Source organism: Callorhinus ursinus, unplaced genomic scaffold (genome assembly GCF_003265705.2).
Source record: "Callorhinus ursinus isolate GAN/ISIS: 27379988/994484 unplaced genomic scaffold, GSC_fseal_2.0 scaffold49, whole genome shotgun sequence".
Classification (NCBI taxonomy): domain Eukaryota; kingdom Metazoa; phylum Chordata; class Mammalia; order Carnivora; family Otariidae; genus Callorhinus; species Callorhinus ursinus.
In genome coordinates, this window is record NW_027397111.1 from 1,225,787 (window position 1) to 1,241,675 (window position 15,889).

The window sequence follows — 15,889 nt, forward strand, 5'->3', positions numbered from 1 at the left end:
TGAAGGAGGGTTACAAGTTTATGAATAGAGGCTTTAGATAATTGTTAAGAAAATGGGGGAAGAGTTGACTAAACAGTATTGATAACAGGCAGTGTTGAGGCCAGTTAACATTAATTTTTAGTAATACTAGTTCTTCTCCAGAAATAATCCATAGAGGATTGGATACATCTAGGGATGGGATTTTCCAGGAAGGTATGACTGAAGATTATTTAGGACACTGACAACAGTGATATTGAATTGATAGATGTAAATAATCTAGACTGGGCTTGTGAAGCAGGTGAAAACAGACTGACAATGACCTAATTTGAACATGTGTAAAGGAATAGAACTGTCATGGTCAGAGGTAATTTCTAAATTAGCAATTTCAGAGGTCAAGTTGTTTTTGGAAATTGGAAGTATCTAGGATGTGGCTGTCGTGGAGACAATGTAATGGAACCAAAGCCCTATAAGAAGCGGTCACTGAAGTCAACCAGGCAGTTGAAAATTTTTCCTCAAAATTTACTCGAAGAATGTGACCTCTTTCTGATCTCAAACTGCTGTTTAATCAGAAAAACAGTAATTTCAAACTTTCTTCTGTAACTTCATTTCTCCCAGGTTTAAAAAAATTACAGATTTGAGGACTTTTACCTATTACACAAAAAATTGGAAATTGTGTTCCTAAAAAGCTTTTCAATAAAAAGACTGGGCGCCTGGGTGGCTCAGTTGGTTAAGCGACTGCCTTCAGCTCAGGTCATGATCCTGGAGTCCCGGGATCGAGTCCCGCATCGGGCTCCCTGCTCCTTGGGAGCCTGCTTCTCTCTCTCTCTCCTTCTGTCTCTCATGAATAAATAAATAAAATCTTAAAAAAAAAAAAAGACTCTAAAAAAAAATAAAAAGACTAAGTCATTGGCATAGGTAAACACTTGGGAGAAGTGCCTTTCACGTAAGAAATTATCAGTGATAAGGCAAATTTGCCATTAAACTTTTGACTGAATAGTCTTTCACTGCACAAAAATAATTTGTATTTTCCCACCTGATTCTTTAAAAGGGATATCAACATGGCAAAGCATGTCTTCCTGTTTTTTTCCTAAATTTGATAAGAAAAAAAAAACCACAACCCTGATATTCATGCTTAAAAGATAGCCATGATGTTTAATGTGGTGCTGGGACACTAGGCCACGTGGACCAACAGACCTAAATTTATTCCAACCCTGAATTATGTAAATGGTCCAATAATATATGAATTAGTTGGAATAAGAATTTCTCTTTTGGACATGAAGAAAAAGGTCTTCCAGTGTAGTTATTTTAGAAGAAGCCTCTTCTACTTACATATTAAGAACCAACACTTATCAACAACCTAGCATGTTGCAACAATAAACTAATGCAAATACTTTTTAAAATGTAATACTGATCTCTCCCACTTCCATTCTTAAACATAAATCAGCCTTCATTTACTATTTAATTTAGTTGTAATAAGCAACCCTAGAAACTAGATATTTAAAAATCTGTGGCCAATTGAAATTTGAATAAAGCCAAATATTCAAACCAAGTACCTATTAAAAGTCGTATATCCTGTCTACTACCCACTGACTCGATATTTTACTATGTAGGGTAGCACCTATTATAAAACAATATAAGAAATAAGAAAAATCAAAACCCAAATGTTGGGGCGTCTAATCTATGAACGGACTGCATAAACCAGATTATCACCTGTTCTAGCTGCTATACTCCTAACATTTTAAATTTCAAAGTGACATAGGAATTTGTTTTTTAAGTTCAACACATCAAACACATACTTAAGTATCTAGATATATAAAAACTCAGCAAACAAACAGGTTTGACTCAAGCCTTTGAATGTGTTACTTAGAAACATTTTGGACCCAAATATTCAAAGATCATGGACTAGCCCATGATGCAGTTTGTTAATGTGCTATACATATCAACCACACAACACCAGAGGATTCTAATCTCACTCCCACAGAAGCAGCAATAAAATCAGAAAGCAATACTACTTTCCAGTAATTCAATAATCAAGGTAACAGCATTGGGATAAAATGAAGAGAATTTGTTTCAGCTTCTTCTTCAATAAGGCTATTCCTCATTTTAGATAATGAGGATAAAGGTATCACAAACCAAATATGGGAAACTGCTTTTTCTTTATTTAGGCCTTAGGAAGAAAATTAATTTTGGTCACATATTACCTTAAAAAAAAATTCCAGTTTTACATATTCCTAGATAGGACCAAATGATCAGAGAAATAATTTCTTCTGTAAAAATTGGCCAAATTTTATCAAAAATCGAACATACAATGTAATTCAAATTATATAAAGACTGCTTGGGATCATAACATTCCAAATGTATGACAGTTGCAACTCCATCCTAACAGGTGTCAAAGTATTTGCTCTCATGTTGCTTTGGTCCAAAAGAGTAGAGCTGAATCAGTTAAGAGTACACTGAGTACCTAATCTTTTGCAAACAATTTAGATAGTTACTGGCAGCAGAAATATCCATGATGAATAGTTCTACTACAACAAAGTATAATAACTGAATATTTTTCATGAACACATCACAGTATCAGATTAAACTTCTTATAAGAGAAAAATATTGAAGGAACAAAAAAGATGAAACAGCTACCACAAAAAAGTGTCTCCTCCATAACTATCTGAAGGGGTAAAAAAGGTGAGATTAGAGTTTGATGATGCTACTATGAAAGGAAATTGAGTATTGTATTTATTTCTTATTTTATACAACTCTTACTCTTTACAAAAATGGTTATAGTCATGCCCATAAAAGTGTAATCCATGGCATCTGAAAGCAAACACTCTTTGTAATTATTTAAAAGGGCCTTTTTAAAAATTATAATACAAAGGTCTGTGCTCTATAAGCAGTCCTCCACTGTGCATTATAACAATAAGGCTTACTTTTAATACAAAGACTAAGTGTTTGGGAGTTATGAACCACTGGATTTAACAAACATCATTTTATAGTTGCTTTTTGCATCTTTTTTGTTTTTGGGATCCTCCACTTCATCAGGGTGCTCAGTAGCTTGGAGTTCTTCAGCAGACTCTTCTTTCTCTGACTCTGAATCACTTTCAGAGTCATCTGGACTTTCAGGATCAGGTGAATCATCATCATCATCATCATCTCCAGCCACATCACCTTCTCCATCATGATCTTCTACCTACAAACATCAACCAACAGGCTCTTCTTAAATACAATTACCCAGTACAAAAACTGGGAAAGACACTAATTTTTGTCATAGTCTCAAAAAACCCATTCCCTGAGCCATTAACATCAAGTTTTAAGACTGTATTATGATCAGAAGCTGCCAAAGGAAGACCCGAGGACTCCGGAATCCCCATGTATTTTACCCATTAGGACTTAAGTAGGATTTTGTTTTAAGAAACAGCTCTGAAGACCACTCGACTCCCCTCCCCCTTGCTGGAAAACTACCATATCTTCCTGAAAGAAACAGTATTATTTTTTTAAAGTAAATAAGGCAAATTAACTATTGACCCATGGAAATATGGAAAAGTTATCAATGTTTTACATATTACTTTGGAGTAGTTAACCAGCACTTACAATATGAAAAGAGGTCACTGGGAAAATGGAGGAAGATCCTAAACTAGTATTTACATGAAATATTTCCTTTAACGTGTACATTGCTCATGCTTATTAAAGATGTGCCATAATGATTATTTGAGCAGAACTTACATTAAGCTTCTATCAGAAAACATTTGTAAAACTCAAAAATATCTTTTCTCATTATCTACAAAGACCTATTGGGCATACAGAAAATTAAGTAACTGTAAAAAGAAAGCTTTCTACACAGGATTCTTGATTGCTAATCTAACAGAAATAAAGGATATCAATTTAGAAATTATCTTCCCATTTAATGAAAATGTTAATTACTACCTCACTGAAGCCAAGTCCACAATGTCGTCGATATCTTCCTGATAATTTACTGTCCATACTTTGCTGATATTGAGACTCCAGTTCTTCATTAATTTTCTTGTCTTCTTCCCCTGCATGTCCAGTGTACTTTGGTTATGTTTTAGTCAAATTAATAAAAACATTTGATTACACAAAAAAAAACCCGTATTACAAATGCTATTATATTCAGGGCTGATTTCTCTGTGACTAATTTTATAATGCATTTTGTGGATGGGCTTCCTTTATACAGTAGGTGGTTACCTAACAGATATTAAAAAATTGAAGGATGTATTTATGATTACTTCTCTAGTAACCACCCTCTGAACTACAAAAGTGTTTATAAAAGATGAAGAACTTCTATTCTTCTATGTGATAAGTTAAAACTAGACAAGTCTCAGAACTGCCTGATGTTCAGATATTATAAATATTAATTACTAAGAACTTCGGGCCTTAAATATTTTAGCTTATTTATAGCCTAATAAATAACTATTGCCCTGAAAGTGAGTTTTCTCTCACATTTAAAACACCAGCAACAAACAAGTTTCTGTCTTTTAACAGATATATAGTGAAAAGGCAGGCAATTCTGTTCAGAGAATGGCTAAATAAGTAACGGCTCTACTTCATGCCTTTCTTACATACTAGTTTAATGAAACAACGTAAACTTATTTAGAACTAGAACATTACTAATACCATCAAAGCTTTCTGAGGGGTTGCCTGGGTGGCTCACTCAGGTGAGCATCTGACTCTTGATTTCAGCTCAGGTCGTGATCTCAGGGTCCTGAGATCAAGCCCCGAGTTGGGTGCCCTGCTCAGCGGGAAGTTTGCTTGAGATTCTCTCTCTCCCCCTCTCGCCCTTCCCCTGCTTGCAAGTGCTCCCGCACTAACACATAAATCTTTAAAAAAAAAAAAAAAGAAAAAGCTTGAGTATGCCATTTTAATTTGTAAATATAAGAAATAAGAGGAATTTCATTTTAATCACAAATGGTGGTGGCTTGCATTATTTTTATTCATAAAGTCCACAGTTTTAAAAGAATAAATGCAGTAAATATTTTTCCATTCCACAAAGCTCAGTGTTCTTTTTGCCTCAGAAATTCTTTTTCTAATGATGCAAATCAATTTGAAATAACTATTTGGAAAAATAAAAAACCTGTTAATTTCTGAAATGTGCTACATATTCTAGGTCAGTATAAAGTTAATTTAAATAATTTAATTAATTGTTAAATATGATCCAGGTCATTATGCCCTGTTATTAATAATGTCCAAGATTAGTGTCAATTTTATATAGGAGAAAATTTCATTTTTCAGCAGCCTGAATTCAAATCCAAACTCTTCATTTTTAGTTTTTATTTTAAAAGTTTTTCCCTCTAAAATTAAGTTCATTTCTTCAGGCTTTGCAACAACTTTATATTCTTTATTAAGGATTTCAAAACAAAACTTAGTGAATAAATTCAAAACCAGTTTAATATGCCAACAGTAACATTGTATGTTAAATAATTTATTATGTAAAAAATTCATAAATACGTACTACATAACAGTTGGCAATGAGACATAAAACCTCACTATGATAAATACGTTATGAATCAGTAAAAACGAAGACAGAAAAAGGTCAGTTTCTTGGTTAGAGTATCGTTGATATACACTCTCAAATCTTTAAAAAATTAAAGTATATGCTGATTGTTACATACACATGTTTACATATACATTTCCAGATCTAATATTTTAATCATTAACACAATTATACAGAGAATATCCTGAAATACATATTCCAAATCTAGCACCACCTCTTAAATATTTTACTTTCTTACCTGTTCGGAAGTGAGATGTTGATTTGTGGTCTCCTATAACAAGACGACCAGTGTGTTCTTTCTGTAAGAAAGTAGAAAATGTATTAGAATTTGAGACCACTAACTTAAAAGTAATTACTGAGTGTCTGTTATGTGCCCAACATTATTCCAGTGAAGAAAAAGAACTAAATTGAGATCCTTGTCTTTATGGAACTTACATTCTAGCAAAGGTAGAGATGAGGATAGGAAATGAAATCAGTAAGTAAATTATATAGTATGGTAGAAAGTTGTTAAGTGCCATTAAAACAAATGCACAGAGCAGAGAAAGGGAGGAAAGAGTATGCAGAGGTCAGCCTGGAATTCTAAATGGGATAGATAACTAAAAAATTGCATCAATATAAACATTTTCTTTCCTAAAAGGCCAATTAAATGAGTTGCTTTAACTTTCCCACCTCCTCTTTTTGATGCCTCAGGCACACTTCATAGAAAGAAAGCAAATGAAATTATTTAGCTAGATAAAAATGAATAGACTTATAATGAACAGTGATAGATTTTTAACAAACAGCCAGCTCATTACTGACTACAATAAATACCCTATCTTAAATTGTCAAAAAGAACAGAATTTAAAGCAATCTAATTCTACTCTAAAACATACAAATAAATCCTGCTTCAATGTTACTAACTGATCAGGCTACATAATTACTCTCAATTATCAGTTACAATCCACTCCTTATGGTTCATATTGTTTCATAAGGTAAAGAAATTCTTCACTAAAACACAGTGAAGGAGAGATTAAATGTGACTTTGCAAAGTAATCTTAACCAATCACCTGTGAAGATAGAGTACATAACAAATTTTCCTTTTCCATACTACAAGACATTACTGAAAGGCTTCAAGCATTAACACTTAACTGCCTTACATGCCATTATTACGGAAGCAAATCAATGACTCAATATGCTGCTTCATTAGATTGCAAAAGACATTACATTATCAAGATTTGAAAATGTGTAATACATTAAGTTATCTGACAATGATGACAGTAGTGTACTAGTCTATTCATAATTTCTCCAGCTGGTTCTCCCTGTGACCAGTAAAATATTCATGGTAGCTGGCTAGGGTTAGGAATATACTTCGTTGTCACAAAACAGAATAAATCTAAACAGCCTATATATAAGATCAAAGCTACAATCTTGGCCTTGCTAGGAAAGAATTTAACGTATGCTGAACAGCTCATATATTTGTAGTCAATTTTTTAAAAACTGTTCCATCTGTTCTTTCTTCCCCGCAGTTTTAATGAGATACATTTGACTACATATCTGCTATATAAAACTGGTAGCCAAATCTCATACACTTTATGTTAGGGTATTCTTCCTAAGTACTCAAAGAGTTTTCATTCTACTAGGTTGAGCATGTCCCCTAAATTATTATTTACTTCATATATTCTTAGCAAATATTTTATTTGCATGAATCAAGATAAACTTCAGACTACTTTCTATGATAAATCACAAAATTATTGCGAAATATGGATTAAAAAGATATTATAAAAATGCATCCTTATACAGGTCTTACTATGTTGCACAATCTCTCCCTACCCTGAACCCCAATGTTCTAGTCTGGCTAAGTCCTCTTTGTTTCACCAATTTTATTTCAGGGACGCTTTCCTGTACCACTAAGGCAGAGTTAGCTACCCTTGTCTGTTGATTCCATAGCACTATGTGAACAGTTCTTTCATAGCAATTATAATTCTAAATTATCTGGTTTCCTCTATTACATGATGGCTCCAAACATGTGTTAAAGATCTATGTGACCCCCAGGACCTAGCATGGTCCCTGGCATCTTGTAGACAGTCAATAATTGTTGGTAAACGAATGAATGAATCCCCATATGAATAACAAAAACAAAGGGCAGAATTTATTTTGAGGAGCTTAAAAGAGAAAAAAAATTTTCTTTTTTATCCCCACATTCTGTTTGTAAATTTTTGGGACAGGGGCGCCTGGGTGGCTCAATTGGTTAAGTGACTGCCTTTAGCTCAGGTCATGATCCCGGGGTCCTGGGATCAAGCCCCGGGTCGGGCTCCCTGCTCGGCCAGAAGCCTGCTTCTCCCTCTCCCACTCCCCCTGCTTGTGTTCCCTGTCACGCTGTCTCTCTCTCTTTCTCTGTCAATTTAATAAATAAAATCTTTAAAAAAATAAAAAATAAATTTTTGGGACAATGTTAGGAAAATAAATTGACTTGCTTACACAAAATAAATATCTAGAGATAATTGTATTTGCATGTAAAAATTATTGCTAGGAACAAGAAGGGTTTTTCCCTCATAGGTGAAGTTTTCCTGGCACCTATATTTTCTATCTTCTACTACGTTAATCAAACTGAAAGGGATTTCAAAATATATTGAACATTTTAAAAATTAAGTTTTTGATAAAGGCTTGGCTACTATTTCAAGGGCTAGAGGGAGCTATAAAACATGAAAGGCCTACCAATTTGGTCTGCCCAGAAAAGAACTTCTACTAAATCATTAAGCTAACAGATAGCAAATCATAAACTTTCTTCTCTAGGAGTCTCCTCAAACCAAGGTTTCTCTCTATTCGGTCTCTAAACCTTACTGCCCAGTGGCAACTGAGAATCCCAGAAGTGGTTCAGAAATAATAGTATAAATTTTATGTGCTTGCTTAGGTCAGCTTATTTCCCAAGCAGAACAGGAAAATGGGATCACCCTGGCTCACTCAACAGACAAAATAAGGATATTATTTTCACAGAAAAGACTTAAAAAAACACATACTGTTTGATGCTTACCTTTCCTGCACCCATAAGTCTCAGGAACTTTTGTTTTCTTTCTTCATTACCTAAGTCTGCTGCTTCCCAATTGCTAGATCCAAGCTGCAGAAGAAATTGGCCAATTAGTTTTTTTGCATAATAATAAATATTTAAAAATTTAAAGTCTACCCATAACTCCCAAGGTTTTTTTCCCCCGTCATTTTTAACTATAAACAGGGCTCACTGATTTTGTTTAGGTAGTTAAGCATATACATCATACTCAATATATACTCCTTTTCTGTTACCTCAAGGCAGAATCCTTTATTTCTTCTGCAGCCAGAGCTTTGATTCTAAAGTTTGCACTTATCAGAATCACCTGGAGGGTGTGTTAAACCCCAAACTGCTAGGCTATACCCCAAGAGTTTCAGATCCAGTAAGTCTGGGGTGGGTTCAAGGGTTTCATTTCTAACAAATTCCTAAGTGATGATGATGCTGTTGATGTGAGGACCACACTTTGAGACCTACTATCCTAGAGCCTTGAAAGGCCCGAGAGTACCTAGGATTTCTAACCCAGAGGCTGCCACAGTTGTTACTTAAAAGTTACTTAAAAGTTAGTCTGGCTTTAGTGATAAAGGACCATGGAACACAAAATAGACCAAATTTTAGGTTTCCAGTTTCTTTTTTGTGCAGTTCTAGTTATTTTTAAGGACTGATATGTTAAGACTTTTATTCTTTCTTAAAGGTCTTCTGAAGAGAAAACAGAAAGAGGAGAAAACTTATTTTAAAAAAAGAGTAAAACTCACTCTACCTTGTAATTATCAATTGAGCCCTTTTACAAATCTAAGAAATATTATGGAGTCCTAGTGATATTTTTCCCTACATCCTGAAACAAATGTAGGAAATATTTCATTATGATTTATTAGTTATTGCCAACTATGCTAAAAATGACTAAAATAAGGAAACAGAAAAATGGTAGATGAGTTTTCTCAACCTGTTGTCCAAGGTAGTGCATCATCTTTCAAGAAGACGCCACTCCTCCATTGTATGCTTCTAGCTTTCGTGGACACAATTAAGAGTCCAGAATTTTTCATTTCTAACCATGACGGCAACTGGGTAAAAACCAGAAACTGACAAAAGTCATTTCACAATTATTAGATGAATAAGGTGAATGCAAAATGACAGGCAGTGTACCCTAAACTAATGATAATGGAAAAATTGTATATGCAAAAATCTTAGACTGAGTTTTTGGATGTTGAAACACTATGACTTTTCTACAACCCAGGAATCAAGGAGACAAAAAAAAAAGACAAGAAAAAACATGGCACGCTCATCTAGAGAGTCATTCAACAGGGAGACTTCATCTTTTAAGAGCCTGGACCATCCTGTTTTTCTAAAAAAAAAATGTGTGACTGCTTCATCTTTTATATTTGTATGCCAATATTTACTTGATAGGATTTGAAACTGGACAAGTGCTAAAGGCAGATGTATATACAAAGATGACTGGAAGGAATGTAGAAAGAAAACATTCATTGGACTGATCATTCTAATTGAGTTTATAATCTAAAAATGAAAATGTTTTGCAATTATGGAGCAAAGATGAAAACCCCATTTCAACACAAAATTATGAGCACAAAGGTTTAAATTCTTCATATTATATTTTGATGATGCAAATGCTAGAACTACAAATAATGATAAAGCTAAAATCTATTAGAATTATCTGTAATCTGAAATTATATGTTCCAGTTTTACACACAACAACTGACAAGCAGTTAACTGTATTCAGAGGATGCTAACCATTTTGGGTATATATGTCATGAAAATCAGGAAGCCATGTAATAGAAATTTGGGTTTGCTAGGATTAGATTCACATTAAAATTTTCAGTAAAATTGTTTTTCACTATTTTTATTCTTTTGGAAATTATTTGTAGAAGACTTAGAAAATATAAAAAACAATGGTGACCATTTCTGTAGGGATATGAGTGTTAAAAGTATCTGTACATGGAATATTAGCCATCAAAAAAAAAAATCTTCCCATTTGCAACGATGTGGATGGAACTAGAGAGTATTATGCTAAGTGAAATAAGTCAATCAGAGAAAGACAATTATCATATGATTTTACTTGTATGTGGAATTTAAGAAACAAAACGGAGGATCATAGGGGAAGGGGGGAAAAATAAAGTAAGATGACATCGGAGAGGGAGACCGACCATAAGACACTCTTAACTATGGGAAACAAACTGAGGGTTGCCGGAGGGGAGGGGAGTGGGGAGGTGGGGTAACTGGGTAATGGGCATTTAGGAGGGCCCTTGATGTAATGAGCACTGGGTGTTATATACAACTGATGAATCACTGAACTCTACTTCTGAAACTAATAATACATTATATGTTAATCAACTGAATTTAAATAAAAATAAATTTTAAAAAATTAAGTATTTGTACAACAATGGACACTCACTTGTGGTTCTTCGAAATTTTTTGGTGGGAAGCTTATATGCTTTCATCATTTTAGCTACCTAATTTCCAAATCTCCACTTCTTTCCATCTGACAACTCAATATCTATTTTTTTGTTTTTTTTAATATGCCAGTTAGTTCTTAACTATTTCTGGCTGAACACAGTTAAGAAATAAAAAAACAAAGTACTAGTGAAAAGTTCTGATTCTCACTAAATCACTTGCTCTCTGAGCCTGGACAGGGCAATTTAACTTCTTAAGTTTTCATTCCTAATCTACACAGAGTAGCTACTTTAAAAGACTGTCTTAAGAATAACAACACCTAAGAATTGCAGAGTGTTTTACAACTTACAATTTACAAATGACTGCTCATATATGTTCTTTCAAGAGTCCAGTTAATAAATAAGAATACTGAGGCAAGTCACTTAAAAGTTTGACTTACTCTGATCCTCTTGCCTTAAGTTCTCTGCTCTTTCCACATCATACTGTACGTGACCAAATGAGACAGAATATGTGAAAGTAGTTTATGAATTAAAGTTATAAAAGTTATGGAATCAAGTTAAAAAGAAAACAATTGTCTAAAAGCCAAAACTTTTCCAAACTCTCTATTTCTATTAAAAGAGCAAATATCTTCCAATATCTTTACATAAATAATCCTGTCATTTACAATATCTAATCCTAATGTTTTTTCCAATCATCAAGTCCTTCTGGTTCTTCTTTCAAAGATCTTAGCATACAACAGCAAGTACCTTGCCCAAGTGCTCATTCTCAAAAGCACATGGGTGCCTGATACATTCTTAGAGGGTCTCCACCAGTTACTGAAATTAACTTCTCCTCACCTCCTACTCTCTAAAAAGTAGCTTTCATTTCTCCACTCCAATCAAACCAATGAGACCATTTTTAAGTTATCCTTAATACCTTTTACTATAGAATTGTAGTCAATTTACCTCCTCCTGAATACATACCTTAGTAACTCCTAGAATTTACTTCTAACACCATCAGCATTTTCTTAAAGCTGGATTCCATGTTTAATATCTACTTTTAACATCTTTCTTTTTAAAAGATTTTATTTATTTGAGAGAGAGAGAGAGAGTGCACGAACAGGGGGGAGGAGCAGAAGGAGAGAGAGAAGCAGACTCCCTATGAGCAGGGAAGCCTGATGTGGGGCTCCATCCCAGGACCCTGGGATCATGACCTGAGCTGAAGGCAGACACTTAACCAATTGAGCCACCCGGGTGTCCCCTACTTCAAACATCTTTCAAAATGCTTTGTTATCCCCATTTAATATGTGAGATCAGTAGGCAAAAAAACCGATTATCCTTTACATGCAGTGTATGTTCATTAGAAATTGATGACCAATTACAACTTCAATTATAACTGATTTTTTTACAATTTAGATGTATATTTCAAAAACATTTTTTTAAATTTTGTATATAGTATTTAAAAATGTTTTTAAAACAAGTAAAGATAAACTCCCAATTACCAGTAAAATAGTCACATTTAACTGACTTAAAAAAATCACTATCAAAAGACAAGTTACTCTATTGCACTATAAATTAGCAACATAATTATTTTTAGATAGTATGTTAAAGTTGCAGGACCTGATCTTGAATTGCAACTATAACCATCTCCTTCAACAGAGAATGCTTATAAGATTGGAAAAGGTCTTAAAGGTCATTTTAAACTGATCCCAGCAGAAGCTGTAGAGTTAATTACTTAATCCCTTTAACTGTTAAATTACCTATCATCAAGAGCTTTCTGTCAAGCTAAAAGATATTTCTAAGTCTAGCAAAACAGGTGCCTGACATTCTAGGAATCAAGTCACAGTTAACTACCAGGAGGAAAACAATGTAATAGCTTTTAAAATGGCACCCAGGTTACTCAAATGCCTTAGATAAATGCCTAACAAGTACTGGATTACCATATTAACAAGAAAAGACCTAAGAGCCAGTAGCAGGGAAGAACAGAGGGCACCAAAAATCTCACTATATAATTATTCATTCCCAAATCTTTCCTGATTACTATTCTTTCTGCAGAATTAAATTCAATTTAAGAACCTTGGTATTCCCTTCCTAACCCCACCACCCATCCAAAGAGGGGTGGGTCTTACACAACTTAGGCACTAGTAGTCTTTAGTGAGCTTTTAACGGTTCACAAAGTAAGATTATGAAAGACACTGAACTGCACTATAAAAAACTCTACATTTTCAGAAATAGTGCTTTAAACAATGAAAGAAAATTAGATGTTCTTTTATCATCCTTAAAGATGACCTCTCCATGCCCCCACCTACCCGTCCCCAAAATTTCTCAATCAGCGTTTCCAATGGCGTTTATCCATTGTACGAAGGACCTAGTTTTCCGTTTACTGCAGTCTCCATGACACTGCGCTAAGAGCTAGGACAAATATACAAAATGACCTAAGATAAGTACCGTACTTATTCATCTTTGAATTCCTAACACCTGGCATAGCAGTAAATATTTAATGGGTTACTTTAAGGAATGAATGGTTTGCTATTTAAGCTGACAAGCTTGGGGTGGGGAAAAGAGGAGGGAGGTAGTTGAAATCAAAATGGGCTTCTAGGTCTCAACATCTTAGACCTCATCACCACGCGTCAGTAGGAAAGGCCTCCCCTGGTACAATTTTCGGTTCAATATTGTTCTCGGTTTACTCTTAATAGTACATTGTGAAAATAATTCCGGCCGGAAAAATCTGTCCAAACGTGCACCAACATCTTGACATTGTCACAGGAGCATTTTAAAACCTCCAACAGGAAGGATCTTGCCATCCCTATCCTAAGTAGAAAGGCCCGACAATGAAGCTTTATCAGCCCCGAAATACGCTTCCCGACCCTCTCAGAACTTCCTTTCTCCAACCCCCTTCCTACGCAGGTCTCCGGCTCTTAGGATGTAGACCTCCTTCAAACCTTCAGACCCTAAGTAAAAAAAGGAGACATTTCCCAGTCATTCTTCTGGTTCTCCCCGCCTCGGCCCTCCCGCTTCGGGCCACCTCGGGCGCTTCCTCCTTCTTAAACCACCCTTCCCGGCCTACCCCAGCCTTTAGTAGGCCTCAACCCTCATCCACTCCGCCATTGTTATTTACATCGTCGTCTGGGGAGGCTGAACGCTTCACCCCGTGCGGATGGGACTCCCTGGCAGCACTCATCGTTGCTGGGACCCCGACAGGAAACGCCGAACCCACTCGCCGTTCTCCTCAGCAGCGGCGCCAGCAGCCTGCAACCCGCCACCCGCCCAAGCAGCGCCACTCCACAACGCAGAGCCCCTCCAGGCCTTCTCCGCCACAGTCGTCACCGCCGCGGCTACTCGCCCCTACGGAGCACTCTGGCAGTTGTAGTTTTCTGGCTCATTCCATACCCATCTGAACAAAAGGGATAGGTGGGGAAACCAAAACTACAATTCCCAGGAAGCTCAGCGGCGCCGATCGCGCTGTGTGGCGGGAGTGCCCTCTGAAGTTCCGCCTTCTTCGGCTGGTGGAGGGAGCTTTCCCGCGGATGGGTATGGCGGTAGGCGTTTGTTCAAAGCTTCGTCGCCACAGAAAACGGCTTAGAGGCTTCGTCGCCACAGAAAGAGGCATTTCGCTGTGAGATGCTGCACGACTGACAGAAGCATCTGTCATAGTTAAGCACCTAGGTTTAAATATAATGTTTGAAGGTGATTGAATCCTTACTAGTACCGTCCCCCGCGACAAAAATCTTTTAAAAAAATATGACTTCTACCGTTTCCACCCTAGGGTTCTCTGTTGCTCCTAAGGGATTTCTAGATAACCGGAGGTGCGGCTCTTTAGAAGATTCTGATTAATATTTTGCCGCTTTCTCATTCTCACCGAAATGAGTTCAAGATGGTGCCGGTTAATTGGCTGTTACTGAAACTAGGGTCCGCCTGAGGGAATTCTGTAAACTGTCCACACAGCTTTTTGTGAAGTGGGAGTGACCCTAACCGACCTCCCTGCTGGTATCGTGCTTTTGGGGCCTTCACGAGGTAAAGTCCCTTTCTGCCAGAAGATCCTGTATCTTTCAGTTTTCCTTAAAAAAGTTTGTTTTTGTTGAGGTGAAATCCACATAATGTAAAATTAACCACTTTAAGGTGTACAATTAAGTGGCATTTGGTACATTCGCAATGTGTGCAACCATCAGCTCTATCTAGTTCCGAGACATGTTCATCACCCCAAAAAGGTCAGTCCCCCTGGAGTAGTCCTTCCCCATCCCCCCACCCCACCCCCAGCAGCCACTTGTCTACTCAAAAAGTGCTGTATCTAAAGGTTTTATTCAGATATTGGAGGTACATTCATGCAGTATTAAGGTGTCTAATATTTTTAATCTGGCCTGAACCTGTGTGCCTTCAACCTTAACATTCTGCCAGGATCCTCGTCTTTATTCTGAAGCTTTCTGACCTTGATCAAACATTTATTTTTTTTTAAGCAAAAATCAGTAAATGGTATGACAATACAGATCTAGTGTGCATTTTGGTGATGAGAGCAGCCTGTAAAACTGCTTAACTAGCAGCTTCTGAATTTAGCAATTATTGTAGCTTTCGTTGCCTCTGTAGAAATAATATTACTGTACTAGATTTCAGATGATCTTTGTACCATTTACAGAACTGTGACTAGTGGAAGGTAGTTCAATTTATGCAGTCATATATCCAAATTCTCCTTTATTTTGGAAGCAAAGGAATGACAATACTAATTAGGATTATATGAAAAAAATCTCATAGGGTCATATTTTATAACCAAGGGCACCTTAATCAATTAGTTCTGTGGTGGGCGCCTGGGTGGCTCAGTTGGTTAAGCGACTGCCTTCGGCTCAGGTCATGATCCTGGAGTCCTGGGATCGAGTCCCGCATCGGGCTCCCTGCTCAGCAGTGAGTCTGCTTTTCCCTCTGACCCTCCCCCCTCTCATGCTCGCTCGCTCGCTCTCTCTCTCTCTCTCATTCCCTCTCTCAAATAAATAAATAAAATCTTTAAAAAAATAGTTT

The 15,889-nt window shown here is 36.1% G+C and overlaps 1 protein-coding gene across 1 annotated transcript; it reads right to left on the minus strand.

The window, feature by feature from the left end:
• Positions 1-2,116: 2,116 nt before the first annotated feature.
• Positions 2,117-14,213, minus strand: CUNH11orf58 (chromosome unknown C11orf58 homolog). The gene is made up of 5 exons (XM_025894486.2): positions 14,001-14,213; positions 8,490-8,573; positions 5,718-5,778; positions 3,895-4,004; positions 2,117-3,160 (listed from the first exon to the last, which is right to left on the minus strand). The coding sequence occupies exons 1-5, from the start codon at positions 14,061-14,063 to the stop codon at positions 2,930-2,932; spliced, it is 549 nt and encodes a 182-aa protein (XP_025750271.1). The 5' UTR covers positions 14,064-14,213; the 3' UTR covers positions 2,117-2,929.
• Between the last annotated feature and the right edge of the window lie 1,676 nt (positions 14,214-15,889).

Excerpts from the sequence above, each read along its gene's own strand:
- CUNH11orf58 (XM_025894486.2), bottom strand. The coding sequence starts at position 14,063 with ATGAGTGCTGCCAGGGAGTCCCATCCGCACGGGGTGAAGCGTTCAGCC. Across the intron at positions 8,574-14,000 it reads CAGCCTCCCCAGACGACGAT|CTTGGATCTAGCAATTGGGA; the intron begins GTAAATAACAAT and ends TTTCTTCTGCAG. Across the intron at positions 4,005-5,717 it reads AACATCTCACTTCCGAACAG|GGGAAGAAGACAAGAAAATT; the intron begins GTAAGAAAGTAA and ends CTGGACATGCAG.